Here is a 16,305-nt window from a genome sequence, read left to right as displayed (position 1 = left end):
TGGATTTATTAATAATATCAACGCGGTATCTCCGTTTACGGGAACACATCTGCCAATAACAAAATAGTTGAAAATGAAGTTAAAACATGAAGGAGGTGCAACATGGAGGATTCGCTCCCCAGAATTAATTGTTTTTTCTGTCACTAGATGCGGAAGAGTTGCGCCTCCGTTAAAACAAGTTCGTGATTATTATTACCTGCTGTGCTCAAGAAAGTCAAGATCATCGTTAATGTAGCCTACTTAATGCCTTGAAGAAATTTTCAATAGCACTAAACTGTCAATGATAAATAGCCAAAATATAAAAGTAAGTTGGATGTCCACAAATGGCACAGTTTGGAATACATTAAAATTGTTTTTGTGTTTACCAAAGTAGTAAGACCAATGGCTTTGCTTGCCAGTTTGGAGCGACCAAAATAAAAAAAACATTGTTTCGATTGTCTATAGCACATGTTGATGTCCGGGACTGTAAATTGGCAACCAACAGAACAGTTCAAGTTCCGCTACGGCCGATGGGATCAGATATAGGCTGCAGGTACAATATAAACTAGGGCTACTAAGTCTACCTGTTTAGGAGGGAACCAATTACGGTGAATCGTGTTCACTTCCAAAAGGGTCAAAGAGGGAAAAACAAAAACCCCACATACACGCTAGTTATTTTTCGTGACGCAAGCAGAATAGGTAATGGGTTTTAGGCTAAGATTACCTTACAGTTACATGGATAGTTTTCGGGTAAAACGCAAGTTACACACCGGAATCCCGAGGAGATTTTATTCTTTACACTTGATGTAGTGTATAGCTCCAAGGGATTTCAAACTGTTAAGAATTAGGTTCTGACTAGAAAAGACATGCTGATTCAGAAAATGATATTTTTCAGTCCACTGTAACGTTAAACAACTTTTCTTGTGTTCGAATTCAGACACTGAAATTGTCCGACTGTTTTTATCGGGGTGGGATGAGCTGGATTGAACGAAACAGAAAGAGTGTGATGCCGGAACTTCTTAAATCGTCTACAACTGTAATACTACAACGAATCTGTTCTCAAGGACATATGACGACAGTAGATAGGCCTACTGTGTTTACCAGTAGTTCTCTTTGTGTCAGGTTATAGATGTTATACCAATGAAAAAGTAGTAGACATGCCAAAAAGTCGTGCGCAGTTTACGCCGATGCGCACCACAGCGGCCGATAGCAGAACCTAGATTGTTATTACGCTTGACAACCTGTACAGTCAAGATCCTTTGTTCGACAACAGTCGAACAAGGCCTTTTTGTCGAACAAAGGATCTTGACTGTACAGGTTGTCAAGCGTAATAACAATCTAGGTTCTGCTATCGGCCGCTGTGGTGCGCATCGGCGTAAACTGCACACGATTTTTTGCTCGACTACTACTTTTTCAATGGTATAACATCTATACACTTGTATTTCCTTCCCTTCTCGATTCATGGAGCCTTTGATTTTCTCAACACTGCACCAATAAAGAGCCAGGATAATGTCGCATTTCCTTTGAGTCATTTCTGTGTATTCTTTTCAGTCTACCACCAATTTCTATTTTAAAAATTCGCTCTTGCGAAATACTACAACATTATTTAAAATTTAAATGTTATTTTATTGTTTGGTGGGTATAACATTGCAAATTGAACTTGCACAAAAATACTTTAAATGAAACTAGTATCCATCGCAATCACCTCCACCTAATTGACAGGCCCCCTTTGAAGCATTTGGCAACTTGCAATGCTGAGAAGAGCTGTCTCTACAATTAACCGTGACCCCCCCACAAGTCCAGAAACCTTTATAGGAACATTGACAAGCGTAATTGGGAGGAGCGATCTTAGAAATTTTACAACCCCCTCCACCAAAAATCCCTTTACCGCGGTAGTTGCAATCACATTTCCAATAAAAAGAAAACGACAATGCTTTGCCGGGTGAAGGAATGTTGCTAAGGCCGATCACTCCAGCAGCAATTTTAGGTCTGTTGGTCAAAATGAAATCGACACCAAACTTGATGTAATCTTTCATTGATGATTCCAAATCGATGGTCCAAATACCGACGCCGGCGTAAGCTTTTTTATCGGCGCTGAATTCGGTGGCCGAATGGAAAGTTCTGGGTGAACAAATTGAAATGCCTGTTGAATATGCGATATTTCTGGTGCCAAGTTTTGATAACGTATCCCAGACTTCTTTTGCACTTCCTCCTTCTCCGTCGATGGTATAGAAGTACCTGTCAGCATACTTGGATTTTATGGCTTCTTGCAGTGCACCACGCAGGTAATTAGAATGTTTAATTTCTGGACATCCGATAAGTATTTGTCCTTTGAAACCTTTTTCCATGACATTTTGATTAAATAGGCGCACTACATTGGCCCCAGCTGCGATGTAATTTCCCGATGACATTTTCTCAATTTTGCTGTCGACATAAATCAGTGCCAAACGAGATGAGAAATTTTCAGAACTACTACCTAAGAAGGTTGTCATCACTGTAGCGCTAGTCGAGACTTTGCATACGTTGTCTCTTTTGCAAATGCTGGTTGAAGTCGCCGCTCCAAATAAACAAGTGCAATCGCAAGGAGTTCCATGATGGAAGTGACTTGGAGTTTCACCTGAAAATTGCAAATCAATTTCGATACCATTGGCGCCTTGGTCCAATGCCCAGCGAATAGCTTCCGGAGAGTTTACCATGTGAGCGACCACGCTGATTTGACGTGATGAAACGGCAACGATGTTTATGGTAAATTGAATCAAAAACAATAATATCGGTGTTTGAAACATTTTATAGTAATAAATTTTTCTTCTCTGTAGTTTCAGTCTATCAAAGGTTATACGTATTTGAAGCATCCGACATTGGATTCATTATGGAAAAGATTAATAAGTAAAAATTTAATAATATTGTGTGGGCTATTATTTTTAAAAAAAGAAGACATTACCTTTTTCACTCTGGGTGAATCAGTCAAAAGTAGGCTAATTAGTCGTGAGTAAAAGAGTTGAAGTAAAGACCGACTGAAATTTCCTTCCTTTTATATAGTACCTACACTGATTACCTACCTACTTTTTATTCGACTCCATGGAGTCGAATGCACACACGCACAGACTAATTAAAGTGTGCAGTGTGCACACACTAATTATATTTGTATAAATAATTGCAAATGTGTGCACAATTAATTAATAGTGTGTGCACGGTGCACCTGCACAGTTGATCAAACGTACAGAGGTTGAAATTTTGTTTTATCTGCACTCTGCAGGCACTTGGTAGGACTTGCATGCACATTCATCATTGACAAGAAAACATCTGCAAAATAGTCAGAACCAACTTGTTTAATCAACTGTCAGAATGTAATGATGGAAACGGCTGGGTTCGTTGTTGCACTTGGTAAAACTTGCATGCACATTTCGACAAAAAAAAACTTTTTTCCCATTTAACGTTTTCTCATAGAGCAAATAGTACAGTATATAGACTACCCTGTGATACCTTGTATTATTACCGAGCCCTTAACTTCGTATCTTTCAGAGCTACTGCCCTATCCCTTTTCATAGAGTAAATAAATGCCTCCAATATTAAATTTGAGTTGATTTAGGCCTACTTAAAATTCAGCTCGACAAATATCCAGCCAAGCTGATGAAATCATATAAAATAACGTAGCAAAGATGCGAAATCCAAACGTACAGGTATTATAATTATTTTACACTCATGCGCGCCGTGTACAAATAAATCTAGGCTATTAATTTAATAGCCAATAATTAATGCAGCTCTGCAAAATATTTCTTTTGCTGTGTTGGGGAAATTGATAGGTGATCGATGGCCGCAAATAAAAATTTATTTGGAATTTAATGGATTTCTTTCGCAATAAATAATCCTTACTGTCAAAGTTCTGTTAGCAACAAGCGCTCGGATATGAAAAATCGTCTCAGACTTGACGCATAACACAGATATCAGAGGAAAGCCAAGAACGACGGTAGACAATGGGTTATAAAGGTCAAAATAATTTGTTATCGGAAGTTTATTTTTGGCGATCATCCTCGTCTGATTGCTACCTTAAAATAAACTTTTTTGTATTACGTTATCGCATCACAGTCGAGAGGGCTGTGAGTACGTGCTGTCAAAAGACGCGCGCAAAGTTCATTCGGGACAGTGCATCCCAACCCCTTGCGTACATCCATGTATACCTGATAATCTACTAAAAATAACACTATAACCTTTTGAACAATTTTCTGTTTGTCAATTTTAAAATTTAAACAATCGAAGTATAATACTCTATTTCTCGACTAGCCTAAATACTGAGTGAAAGGTGTTAGATATTTTCGGATAAAGTTTCTTGTCTCTTTCACCTGGTTATTTTACTTTCGTTATTTAATACTTGTATAGCCGCATTTTCTTTTTCGCTCCACTTGTCATTCAAATTTGAATTTATCTGTGCTGTTCTGATTAATTAAAAATAGACGATGATAAAATGCAACGGACTGACATCAAATTGTTTGACGCATCGCAGCCAATATTGTCGAACATTTGAAACTGTTACGTTACTTGCCGTTATGATTAAGTTGGTGAAAGTTCCTTTTTCACAAGTGTCCAGCGTGATATTATATCAGCTTTGAAAAAGTGTTTTTTTTTTATTAACCTACATAGATTTGCATGGATCAAAGATGGATTTTTTACCCTAAAAATCAGTTGAACCAAGCTGAACTTCGCACGTATATGTACGTTAAATGTATACTATCGCTTACAAGAAATAAGAAAATAGGCCAACAACTGTAACACAGCACGTAGAGTATAGATACCAACTTATATAACTTATATAACTTTGCTAGCATGTGCACTCTATGACTTTTGCACAGACTAATTCCTTGTTTTCTTTGAGTTTAAATATTTACTGCTTTAGGCATTCAACAATGAAATAAGGTAAGACATTTTTTTTTGTAGAAATTTTCGGATGCGTTTAATTTTTTTGTTTGCGATAGATATAGTACATCCAACTCACAGGCAACAGGTGATGGTAACAAGATGTTGACATGTCAAGAAAGATGCAAATAAAGAACGTACAGAAGGTGGAAGATTCGTTTCGTTTTAATAGCCAGTGCTGTAAGACGGCCTAGCAGCAGCGCTGGGCGCCGGGCGGAATACGGGTGCAGGTGCAGCAGCTTGCTGGACGGGAGCGCTGTAGAACTGGGTGGCAGCAGCAGCAACGGGCGCAGGAGCGGCAGCAGGAGCTGACCAAGTCTGTTGAGGAGCAGCAGCAGGAGCCGAGTAGGTTTGCTGAGGAGCGGCCTGTTGCAGAGGAACATCAGCGAGTGGAGCGGCGGCGGCTGGTGCGGGTGCGGCCGACTGTTGGGCGGCAGCAGCAGGGACGGCAACGCAAGTGCAAATTTGTTGAGTGGTAGCTGGGAAAGAAGACTGGGCAGGAGCGGGAGCGGGAGCAAGAGGAGCATCCTGGACGGCAGGAGCGCTGAAAGTGGGTTGAACTGCCGATGGTGCTGAGCCCCAAACTTTGTTGCCGTAGCCTCCTCCGTTTTGCAATGGAAGAGGAGCAGCAGCTGCTGGTTGGCTTCCCCACGCTGATCTATTCACATTTCACGAACACAATTTTGTATAAGTATAGACTTAAATATTGAATTGTTTTATTAAAGAATTAAACGTACTGCTGAGTCCTGTATGATGAAGCTGAGCAGCTGGCTGCCATCACGACGCACAAGGCAAGGATCTTTAAGTATAAAATGAAATATTTTAATACATTAATTCGAATTGCAGTTGAACAAAATCAAACTAGAGTAAACAATTCAAAAATTGGAATAAAATAATACTTACAGTTTTGAATGAATTCATTTTAAGTTGAAAGGTGAGGGTTGAGTATAGATTGAACTTGAGACTGCTGGAGTTGCTGGAGATGAAGTGAGTATCGAACTTGAAATTGCAGATGGTTTTTATACTCGGAAGATGGGCCTAAACGACCTTGGAAATGCATTTCCACGCTGCTGTGTAGACAGGAACCAGCCGAAAGAAAGAAAAAAAAGGTGAGAGGAAATTGACCTATTTTGAAAAGGTGAGAGAAAATGAACTTTCACAAACGTAGGCTTTGTATACAGTTACCATGGGCACTCATTTCGTTATCGTAATAAACCCAACACTATGTACCCTCTCCCCTTATGTTTAACCCCCTATAAGAAAATCAGGCTGTACCTGCCCATCGATACAACAAAAGGAAAACAGCAGACGGCCGAGAGATGTAGCGTCCGATTAACATGTTGAAAGGCTGCGTTATACAAAAAAATTTTGTTAAATGGAAAATGTACTAGTTTAACCAAGAGTTTAACCTTAATTCAACTTTAAAAAAAATATGTTTTCCCCTTTAGGCCTACTCCTTTGCCGGTAGAATCACTCTCATATGCATCAAATGTCCCAAATGTTTTATTTTCTTCAAATTAAAACAGCGCTGATTATTTATTGTTATATTACGGTTTATTTCGGGATTAATTTGGTAGCGGAAAAGGCCTCTGAATAAATGTAATTTTTTAAATTGATTGCTTGACGCTAAAAGTTGTGTTTGTACTATATCTGCCAATTTCAGCCCTGTATAATTTCATGTAGCCATCTCCTATAGGCCAGAACTCATATAATACTTTTTCAATCGCTATTACTTTAGATTGTTTTTTTATAGTTTGGTAGCTACGACAACTTTAGGCTACTACAGACTTTACCCTAGACACAGTTAACATTTTTCACTGATAGATTTTTCATTTAAATTACACTATCGTTATCGCAGCATTATGTTTTCCACTTAAATTTTTTTTAATGGTGATACTATACTTCCATCATTTTTGAATTTATTACTGATTTTGTTTTCATCTGTCTAGTTCTGCGTACATTTAAAAACAGAACGTAGCTACGAAATTTCCATAATATAAACCGTCAGTCTTTTTTCGAAGTATATTTGTCGACAGTATAGAACCTACGTGAAAGAGCTGGCATTGATTCAAAAATTCAAGTCTCAAGATACGATATTTTTTCAAACGCGTTTAAAGTTTATTGAAGTCTAGAAGCAGTCTGACAATATTTTAGTACCCAGTGACCTTGTTGCTCATGGCATAGGCGGGCTTAACAAATTGGTCAGCAGCACTGGGGCCTTGTTCAATAGGGGCAGCAGTGGTCAAATAAGAGCCAGCACTTTGAGCAGGAGCCTGTTGCTGCTGGGAGTAGGATTGCTGGGCAGCAGGAGCTGACTGTTGTTCAGTTGCGGCGGCTGAAGAGCTGGAAGGTTGCTGGTATTTTTCAATCATACCAGCGGCTGTAGACTCGGAAACGGCTGTGCAAGTGCAGAGGTGTTGAGAAATGGTAGGGAAGGCGCTGGCAGGGAAATTGATGTGAGTTGGAGCCGATGGAGCAGCAGGAGCAACAGGAGAACCGATGGAAGCAGACGCATCTTCCGGGCCAGTTTTGTTGGGGACCAAGGGACTGCTTGCCGGTTGGTTCATCCAACTATTTGGCTTACCAGATCTAAAAAATTAGACAACAAATGTAAGGATCAGTATACATGAATGCAATTATCTTTTTTAATATTTAGATTTACAGGCAGAATTGCACAAATGAATTTTGGATTTGTAGAACATATTAAAAATGACTTACTGGGTATATTGGCCTGAACATACCGCTGCCATAACAGAGCACACGACAATCATCTGTATAAAGAATTTCAATATCAATTAATGTGCACCGGTAAAAAGAAAAATAATGCACGAAATAAAGTTGGCTTTAAAAATGTTCGAGGTTAAGTAGGATACAGAAATATGAATTCACTTACTACTTTAAAGGTATTCATTTTCTTGTATAGATGTAAAAAGGAGAGTAGCGGAAATTGGACGTTGTTCCTGATTGAACGCTATTGGCAGCTTGATGCCAAAATGGAAACTACCTCGACCTTATATACTGTTGGTGTAGGCTGGTTAGTGGTTACCAAGCCAAGTTTCTTGATCCTGACGACCTTCAACTCAAATTTTGTTGTCGTGTTCCAGACACGTAGAAGAAAGCCTGCGTGCGAATCGGAAAATAGGTCAAGTAAATCATATGAAAATATCAGATTATTGCTGCTTCTATCAAAAGAGAGTTCACGGGATTTAAAATTGTCAACAGAATTCAGATAAATAAGGAAGCAGTCAGCGGAAAAATTGAGCTAAATGCTGCTTCTGCAATAGCATAAGTATTGGTCCTGTTGTGCATTTCCGTTTAATGCAATTCCAAATATACAATTTAAACTTAATTCCTCAGCCTTGAAATATTCTAGGTCTATAAGGTTTATACTTTCACTTTTTTAAACGTCTAGAAACAAGGTCAGACATGTGAAACCAATTTCAATTTATACCTGAGAATCAGAAAAAAGGGTAGGTCAGGTCGCCCTAAAACTTGATACCTGGTTCCAAACTTCCAAAGAAGAAAATAGGCTATATAATAAGAGTTTCGAAGGTGCCTGAAGGGCCACTGTGAGAGGAATCCCCAGCACATCCGGTTTAATTAATGTCGAGTACCGCAATATAGCTCGCATATTCTATCATTATATGCTGTATATTAATAACAAATCTTTTCTGTGACATTCAAAGTATTGAAACTCTATTATAATGAATCTTAATGAATACACCTTTAAAAAATAAAACACCGATAGTGTTTTACAAACCGTTTAAACATTTTGCTTTTGATTTCTTAACATACAGTTCATGGAATCTTTTGCATTGAACTCTGAAGGAAACTTATTTTCATTTAATGGGGGGTAAACTATTTAGGTGAAGCGTGATTTCTAAAAATAAATTTTCGCCCAACGTGGGGCTCGAACCCACGACCCTGAGATTAAGAGTCTCATGCTCTACCGACTGAGCTAGCCAGGCTTGTTTCAGATGGCATTACTGTTTAATCAAATAAAATGAGTAAATTTAGAGCGTCACGCGCTTTCTTCTGATTGTCTAGTTGATGATTTAGTTAGGGTTTCACTGGTAAGATAGACCTTGAGGAGTAATTTTTCAACATTTGCTTATTTTCCCTGTTGATTTTATTGGTTATTAACGCTTCATAGGATGATGGACTATGCATTGGTAACTTTTTATGTTTCCTCCTGTGATTAGACATCATACAGACCGTTACGATTTACGAACATGTTATAGTTCGGTAATGTTGCCACAGATTTGTTCGGATTTGTTCTACCAACAAAAAAGTACGTGGTTTCAAGACGAGGTATAACGTTTCATAACACTTCATTTCCAAAAATGCATATCATATTATCTTATTATGGTTCAAGTATTCCATTCCATTTCCTTGGCAGTTTTATTAATCAAGATGACCTGTAATGTAAAAGTGTACAGTATCATGTTTCATGGTTCATGGCGGGCGTTTTAAATGATTGAAGTTCCTATATTTACCACAAGAGGGATGTACATGTTTAGTAAACAAAAGACAGGTGCCTGTCACGAAACCTCTGTGTTAAATGTTTAAAAAATAGTGTTCAATGCTGCTCATTCCTTTATGGGTTATTTTTTAACTTTGCGAACTAAAAGTTTCAGAGGTGACTAAGAGCAATAATTTACGCAGTATTTAACAATTTCGTTCGTGTTGTTTGAAGTTCTTTCGACTTACTGCTGTAAAAAGTACTATAGCCTACACCTGAAGAAACTCAGTTTTGCATGATGAACATAAAAGAAATGCATTTTTTTATAAAAATATCCATTCTGTCCAATGTTTTGTTAACCACTGCTTTACAGATTGATACCACCCACATTTATTATGATGTCCAACCACAACAAATTCATTTATCTTTCTCAGGTATAGACATGATTATGAACATTTTGTGCTATGTACAATTTTTTCAAAAATTTAATCATTGAAATTTGATTTAGATGAACCTGTTGATCTCATTGTTACATGGAACACCATTAACAATACAAATGAAACAAGTGTTGTGGAATATGGAATTGTTGAGAATCATTTAACAGAAACAGCCATAGGGAGTGCAACTGAGTTTATCGATGGTGGGCTGGCAAAGCGAAAGCAATTTGTACACAGAGTGAAGCTCACAAGGTTGTCACCTAAACAAAAATACTGTAATCTTCAGATTTTCCATATCAGTTAGGCTAAGCAGTTTTTAAAATGTTTTTCTTTCATTAGTTTATCGATGTGGGAGTCGTCTGGGGTGGTCCAGTTTGTTCAATTTTGTTACGGTGGAAAATTCGACCGACTGGTCCCCAAGACTTGCTGTGTACGGCGATATGGGCTCGGAAAATCCTCAGTCACTTTCGCGTCTGCAAGAAGAGTCGCAAGAAGGGCGCTACGATGCTATATTCCACGTTGGCGATTTCGGATACGATTTGTATGAAGAAGACGGACAACTTGGCGACCGATTTATGCGTCAAATCGAACCGATTGCCGCGTACGTTCCTTACATGACCTCGGTCGGAAATCACGAAGAGAAGTACAACTTCAGCCATTACAAAGCGCGATTCTCTATGCCGGGAAGCGAAAATGGATTAATGTACAGTTTTAACCTTGGACCAGCGCATATCATTTCCATCTCGACCGAATTTTACTATTTCATCAACTACGGTTTTAAGCAGATCGTTTTACAGTACGATTGGCTGATTCGCGATCTAGAAGAGGCCAACGCTCCTGAAAATCTTAGCGTCCGACCGTGGATAATAGTAATGGGCCATCGTCCAATGTATTGCTCAAATACAGATCAAGACGACTGTACAAAGAAAGATACTCTTACTCGGGTTGGGCTCCCTTTGTTTCACTGGTAATCGAATGCGTGCTATTATGTCAAATAATAATTCAAAATAATGTACTGTTCTTATAGGTTCGCTTTGGAGCCGCTCCTCTTCAAGTATGGAGTTGACCTGGCCTTGTGGGCTCACGAACACTCGTACGAACGACTTTGGCCTGTATACAACCGTACGGTAATGAATGGAAGCTTGGAACATCCCTATACTAACCCTAAAGCTCCAGTTCACGTGACAACTGGATCAGCGGTAGGAGAGATATGCTGGAAAGAATTTAACTTTGCACACCGCATTTATCAAAAATATTAAAATTTCAGGGTTGTCGAGAAGAACGGGATGACTTTATTCCAGAATTACCCTATTGGTCGGCCTTTCGCAGCAACGACTACGGTTACTCCCGATTGTTTCTCGCTAACAAAACTCATTTACATTTGGAACAAGTGTCAGATGATCAAAACGGTCTGGTGATTGACGATTTTTGGTTAATCAAAGATCACGTATAGTTTAACTCCTTATCAGTATAAACGAAGACATCGTTCTGTTTTTAAAATACCTTTATTATTCGTTTTATTTCGTTAGTTGAACCAAAAATTGATCGAAAGCAACTAATTTGTTGTTTTTTCTGCACGTCCGTATCCATTCACTTTTGACAATTTTCATGTCTTGGTTTTTCGACAGCGCCTTTTAATTAAAGAATAATCCAAGACCCAATTTGAGTAATCTTTTGTGAACAGAATAAATAAACTGCATTTACCTTGGCGACTGAATCATCGTCCGGATCGTCCGATATAAAGTACGCAACCTTTGATTTAATTTTCGATACTAATTTACTGTTTGAAAAAAAATACGTTATTTGTCAAAAAGGAACGTAAGAAATTTAATTGATGGTAGTACCCTTGACATTCTTTTATATAGAGCGTTAGGTCCTCTTTCACATCTTCGGACAAATCTTTGCCCAGATAAAAGTTCAAATTAGCGTAAATATTTGAATCTTCCAAAGTCTGCTGTTGTTCTTTAATTTTCTTCTTGATCCTATTTCAAACAATTATTTACGTTAGCCATTATAAATTCGAAAAGAGTGTGTGAGATGAGCTTACATATCGATTTCATCTTCCGTGTCGACTTCGTCAACTTCAGTCGACCCGCCGTAGTCTTCTTCTTCTTCTTCGTCCTTGACGACACTAGTTTTAGGACTCGCCACCACAGTAGTAGGCTTACAACTGGCTGCTATAGTTGGCGACTGGGGTACTACAGTTGCTGCTTTACTGGTTTGGGGTGTAGGGGTCGGACATGTCGGCCCCTGGTCCTCTCCTTCCCAAATTTCTTCTTCGCTTTCCTCTCCTCTGTCATTTTTATCTAAACAATAACTATTTAAAAGGACAAATTATTACAATTCAAGAGATAGAAAAATAAACCACATTGATATTGATTTTTACCGTCTCCATGGTAATCTTTTTCGTTTGTCGAAACAATCTTGAACCCAATTTTTGGTAACTATTTTGCCTTTGCCCTTAACTTCAATGAACTTTGGTGTGTTGTAAAAGGCACATCTGTAATCAAATGAATAAAGAATAATAAGCGCATGACTTTACGCCAAAAATTTGTTTTGTAAAAATATACATCAAATGCGTACAAGACGCGTTCCATTCCGGTTTATAGGTGGCACCTAAGGCCAGCAGTTTATCTCGCAGTTGTCCCCGTAAAGGATTTTGAAAACCACTAAGGACCACCACGACGCCTTCCAATAGGCGATTGAAAGGTTTGGTTGTCCGTTGCTTTTTCGCTAACCGCTGCGTCTATAGATCGGCATTCAAAAGATGTTGATATTATGACACATAGAAAGGTTGAATTATAAATTTTTACGTCAACTGATGGAGAAGGTGGTGGTGTTTTCCTTTTAACTGGTCCTTCGACTCTCTGCGATTCATGAAGGGGGGAATGTCTTGGTTTGCTTTCTTGCATTTTTTTACTCAGCGATTTTTTAGCTGGTGGAGTGATGGGCGGTGCAACTGGTCTCGGCCGATCAGATTCCACTTGTTTGCGACTAGGTAATGGCGAATGTTGATCGACTTTGGCAGCAGTAGGTGTTTTAGATACTGTGGGACTTCGAGTCTGCAACGTTTTAAGTTTATCTGTCAATTTGATATCTGGTCTGCTGCCGTCCTTGTTAGGGGAGTGTCTCAAAATGGTCAAGGCCTCTTTCTCACTCTGTGCTAGGGCAGCAGAGGCAAGACTTTGAGATGCAGCACGGATTGCACCAGGCTCTATTCAAAAAAAAAAAAAATCATTATCATGGTATGAAAACGAATTAGACAGCAATAATTACGAGTGTTGGGCGAGGTGCTGATCGACGACTTGAACCGAGAGAACAAACTGCCTTGTTTGATGGGGTCAACAATTGATTCTTCGGACCTAAGTTTGAACATGCCAAGATCTATGCTGTTTGCTGCTTTCACGCTAGCACTAAGGTGATTAAGATTCATTTAGTGGGATACATATGACATGTGGCAATATTTGTGGCTTACTTATTGTTGGTTTTATTAGCTGACTCATCTTCTGGAGCATGAACTGTAAGGAAGGAAATTCCATACTGAAGCTGTTTGTTGAACGGTTGAGTGCAAACAACCCGAACGCGATCCCATTTTTCAGCTTGGGTGGCCTTGTTCAAATCTTGGTGTTTGAAAATCCGTACACGCTGGAGATTTGTTTCGTTTCGACACTCTTGAGGTGTCATAAAAGAGGCTGAATTCAAAAGAACCTAATACATGTGTACAACTTTTACATTAAAAATAATACAATTATTTTAAAGTGTAATGTCTACCTTGTAGTCTTCATCGGAACAACCACTTCTACCAACTAAAATTTCAATGAATGCAGAACCATGGTTTCCTATGTCAACAGCTGAAATGAGGGATGTTTTCTCTAGCTGAAATTCAACCCACGCTTTCTGCTCTCCAGCAGATTTGCACCTCCATTTCCTGTACGCTCCATCTTTAATGAGGTTTTCTGTTGGCTGATTCTGTAAAAAAAAATATTTAACATTTTCCATACTGCACAGAGTTGTGCAAATTGTAAGAATCGTTTTGACTATTTTATCTTCTTCTAGTGAAAGTCTTTATCGTTGAAATTAAATAGATTTCTATACTGCCAGTCACAACAGTCACAACCGAAATAGCAGTAGAAGTGTCAAGAGTAATTTGTGAAAATCACCCTTGTTCGATAAACCAAACGTCAAAACAACTATCACTTGCAACTGTACTTTTTAATGAAAATCACAATATTGTAAACATACCGGATCTTCGCTACTGAAACTCACAACACGAGTAAATTTTATGGGCGCCATAGGCAAAACAACGACGCTGAACAAATGTTAAGATAATCAAAACTGGAAAACAAATTTCAACGACTTTTTAACTTGGCAGTTGGCACGTGTATCGTAAACCTCGGAAGTTGATTTGTACAATGTTTGCAGCTGCACTAATACGTTTTATTCTCTGGCGGCTTTGGGGCTAGAAGACGGCCTGAATAATTTGGAAGATTTCTTATTCTAAGTCGTGTGGCACTCTAAGCGATTCAGATTGTATTAGAATAATAATTTATTCCCCCATTTTAAAAGTTGTGATCATTCAATTTTCCCTACATTTTATATTATTATATGAAAAGTCGGCTGCTCCTGGGCCCTGTTTAAAAAACCTGCCAACAGAGCGCGTTGGCTTGCAAACGGACATTGTAAAATGCATTCAGCGCGCCTATTCAATATGCATTGAACACAACACCAGATTCAGAATCCAAACAAAAATCGCTGGTTTTTTTTTCTACGCTTGCCTTTTTGTTAAAAAGGTTAACAGCATATAGTGGATAATAGCCTATCAGGTTATCCTTTTATTTATTATTACTGTCCGATGACAAGTCGACATAATAAACCGACAATAACTCGACATCAGAAGAGATTAACGTTGTTAATACGACTACAGAAATTAAGAAGTCTGCAAACAAAATCTAGACATTAAAGATTAAACGATTAAGTCAATTTCAATTGGAACCGGAAATACGTTCTGGTGGTTCAATGTTTAAACTACCAAATTGATTAATGTCCACTAAATTTACTATTTTCTTTTCTCTTAATCATTCCTGATGCTGGGAAGAGGGTGCCTGATGTTTTAGCTCATTTAATTTCTATTACGGCTTAGCTGGCGCATTATATTTTCTCAACGTGGTACTCCGACAACGAAGTTTATATTACAAGGACAACGTCAGCAGCCATAGTGCAAAGCATTTCATTTTTTTTTTTTTTTCTAATTCGACCGTTTCTCGCTCCTTGGATACCGAAAGAAAAGCCGAGGAGAAGAAAACCATATGACGTCTCGCCTATATTAATAGGTGATCCCCCAGAAAAACAAACAAAATAAAACAGCCACAGCGGTTTACGTCAATACGCATCGCCCAGTATCAACTGGAACATTTTCCGGCGTTAGTAGTATTGACACCTCCACGCTCATTTCCTTCCTTCTTTATATTTTACCCATTTACAAGGCCCAGCAGCAGCAGCCCAGCTCTTTCCAAGGATGAACATGGGTACATTATATAGTAGGCTTTTAATTTCTCCTATTTACGTCTTATTTCACTATATACAGCCAAAGAATCTAGGTTTGGCACAGAGAAAAGGACATTATAAACGAATCTATTTTTTAAACTTTCCTTCCAAAAAAACTTTTCTTTTAACTCTCCTCGATCCTGCTGACTACATATATCAATACACAGGCTATTATATATAAACTGCACTCACTGCAGGCATATACACACACACATTACATACAATATATATGTATTAGGCTTCCGGCAGCTTTGTATACCTATGTACGAGCCACTTCAATTTCTTATAGTCTTTCTATTTCATTCTCCATTTTATTTTATTTTTTCCTCTTGTATTATTCCAAAGATATCCCTCCCCAAAAAAATACAACAAAGACACAATCAGCAGTATACCTACCTACCGTCTATATAGGCTATATGCTGCATATGGTGTAGGCCTATATAGGCTAGTCTAAAACTTTGTTCATCGTTGCTTGGTGTCGATGAATATCCCGGTAATCTCTTCTAATATGTATATGCTGCTGCTGGGGCTTCGTTATCATCTACAAAGTATAAAATGATGAAGAGATCTCTATATATGATGCTGACGCGCGTCTATAGTATATCTCACATCTCTATTTTTCCAATCGATTGAGACTCTGTGTGTGTCTAGAGAGTTTGCCGTGTCCCAACATGTATATAGACAGTATATAGGCCATGTAAGGCGCTTTAATGAGCTTCTGCTGCAAGCACCGTCAACTATATACTTCTCTTACCAGAAATGCACCGCGCCTTTATGTCGGTGATACAGTTTCAAAAGTATTGTTTTGGTACTTTACGTTCAAAGTATCATCAGACGACACACTATACCAGATAGGCCTACTTGTTTATTATACGTCTGCAGGGGGGAAAATACGTAGAGGCTTTGCTCGAACGAAACTTATTGGTAGACGAATCTGAACTTTCGCATCAGCAGCACAGAGGCGCTTTCTTG

At 38.5% G+C, this 16,305-nt stretch overlaps 5 protein-coding genes and 1 non-coding gene across 7 annotated transcripts; 1 reads left to right on the top strand and 5 right to left on the bottom strand.

Annotated features, from left to right (window-relative positions):
- Positions 1 to 1,496: 1,496 nt before the first annotated feature.
- Positions 1,497 to 3,026, bottom strand: LOC124310840 (dermonecrotic toxin StSicTox-betaIB1i-like). 2 transcript variants are annotated; one of them, XM_046774906.1, is made up of 2 exons: positions 2,921 to 3,026; positions 1,497 to 2,802 (listed from the first exon to the last, which is right to left on the bottom strand). In XM_046774906.1, exon 2 carries the CDS (start codon positions 2,763 to 2,765, stop codon positions 1,665 to 1,667), a length of 1,101 nt encoding a protein of 366 aa, XP_046630862.1. In that variant the 5' UTR covers positions 2,766 to 2,802; positions 2,921 to 3,026; the 3' UTR covers positions 1,497 to 1,664. The 2 variants fall into 2 exon arrangements, with proteins under 2 accessions (XP_046630862.1, XP_046630871.1); XM_046774915.1 differs by having other exon boundaries at positions 1,497 to 2,688; positions 2,921 to 2,989.
- A 1,882-nt stretch (positions 3,027 to 4,908) lies between these two features.
- Positions 4,909 to 5,947, bottom strand: LOC124311052 (nematocyst expressed protein 3-like). Its single transcript, XM_046775327.1, has 3 exons — positions 5,794 to 5,947; positions 5,628 to 5,689; positions 4,909 to 5,548 (listed from the first exon to the last, which is right to left on the bottom strand). Exons 1-3 carry the CDS (start codon positions 5,809 to 5,811, stop codon positions 5,056 to 5,058), a joined length of 573 nt encoding a protein of 190 aa, XP_046631283.1. The 5' UTR covers positions 5,812 to 5,947; the 3' UTR covers positions 4,909 to 5,055.
- Positions 5,948 to 6,878: 931 nt separating this feature from the next.
- Positions 6,879 to 7,915, bottom strand: LOC124311100. Its single transcript, XM_046775408.1, has 3 exons — positions 7,784 to 7,915; positions 7,609 to 7,661; positions 6,879 to 7,479 (listed from the first exon to the last, which is right to left on the bottom strand). Exons 1-3 carry the CDS (start codon positions 7,799 to 7,801, stop codon positions 7,041 to 7,043), a joined length of 510 nt encoding a protein of 169 aa, XP_046631364.1. The 5' UTR covers positions 7,802 to 7,915; the 3' UTR covers positions 6,879 to 7,040.
- An 870-nt stretch (positions 7,916 to 8,785) lies between these two features.
- On the bottom strand, positions 8,786 to 8,858 carry Trnak-cuu. Its single transcript has one exon. It is a non-coding gene; the product is annotated as a tRNA-Lys (tRNA).
- Positions 8,859 to 9,394: 536 nt separating this feature from the next.
- Positions 9,395 to 11,526, top strand: LOC124310753 (acid phosphatase type 7-like). The gene is made up of 5 exons (XM_046774721.1): positions 9,395 to 9,786; positions 9,861 to 10,064; positions 10,129 to 10,756; positions 10,817 to 10,988; positions 11,057 to 11,526. The coding sequence occupies exons 1-5, from the start codon at positions 9,648 to 9,650 to the stop codon at positions 11,240 to 11,242; spliced, it is 1,329 nt and encodes a 442-aa protein (XP_046630677.1). The 5' UTR covers positions 9,395 to 9,647; the 3' UTR covers positions 11,243 to 11,526.
- On the bottom strand, positions 11,276 to 14,317 carry LOC124352601 (DNA repair protein XRCC1-like). Its single transcript, XM_046802138.1, has 11 exons — positions 14,032 to 14,317; positions 13,561 to 13,758; positions 13,265 to 13,497; positions 13,066 to 13,202; positions 12,603 to 13,003; positions 12,360 to 12,535; positions 12,176 to 12,289; positions 11,837 to 12,106; positions 11,634 to 11,771; positions 11,494 to 11,569; positions 11,276 to 11,420 (listed from the first exon to the last, which is right to left on the bottom strand). Exons 1-11 carry the CDS (start codon positions 14,080 to 14,082, stop codon positions 11,307 to 11,309), a joined length of 1,908 nt encoding a protein of 635 aa, XP_046658094.1. The 5' UTR covers positions 14,083 to 14,317; the 3' UTR covers positions 11,276 to 11,306.
- Positions 14,318 to 16,305: the final 1,988 nt, after the last annotated feature.

The sequence above is a fragment of the Daphnia pulicaria genome, chromosome 1, assembly GCF_021234035.1.
Source record: "Daphnia pulicaria isolate SC F1-1A chromosome 1, SC_F0-13Bv2, whole genome shotgun sequence".
NCBI classification, from domain to species: domain Eukaryota; kingdom Metazoa; phylum Arthropoda; class Branchiopoda; order Diplostraca; family Daphniidae; genus Daphnia; species Daphnia pulicaria.
Note: the sequence above shows the minus strand (reverse complement) of the source record. Positions and strands in the feature narration are given on the sequence as shown.

Bases quoted from the DNA above. Each gene is read 5' to 3' on its own strand.
- LOC124310840 (XM_046774906.1), bottom strand. From the start codon at position 2,765: ATGTTTCAAACACCGATATTATTGTTTTTGATTCAATTTACCATAAAC.
- LOC124311052 (XM_046775327.1), bottom strand. The intron at 5,549-5,627 runs GTACGTTTAATT...AAATGTGAATAG, and splicing joins TCATCATACAGGACTCAGCA to ATCAGCGTGGGGAAGCCAAC.
- LOC124311100 (XM_046775408.1), bottom strand. The intron at 7,480-7,608 runs GTAAGTCATTTT...CTAATTTTTTAG, and splicing joins TGTTCAGGCCAATATACCCA to ATCTGGTAAGCCAAATAGTT.
- LOC124310753 (XM_046774721.1), top strand. From the start codon at position 9,648: ATGATGAACATAAAAGAAATGCATTTTTTTATAAAAATATCCATTCTG. The intron at 9,787-9,860 runs GTATAGACATGA...AATTTGATTTAG, and splicing joins AATTCATTTATCTTTCTCAG to ATGAACCTGTTGATCTCATT. The intron at 10,757-10,816 runs GTAATCGAATGC...CTGTTCTTATAG, and splicing joins GGGCTCCCTTTGTTTCACTG to GTTCGCTTTGGAGCCGCTCC.
- LOC124352601 (XM_046802138.1), bottom strand. From the start codon at position 14,082: ATGGCGCCCATAAAATTTACTCGTGTTGTGAGTTTCAGTAGCGAAGAT. The intron at 13,498-13,560 runs GTAGACATTACA...CACATGTATTAG, and splicing joins GTTCCGATGAAGACTACAAG to GTTCTTTTGAATTCAGCCTC. The intron at 13,004-13,065 runs GTAATTATTGCT...TTTTTTGAATAG, and splicing joins CAGCACCTCGCCCAACACTC to AGCCTGGTGCAATCCGTGCT.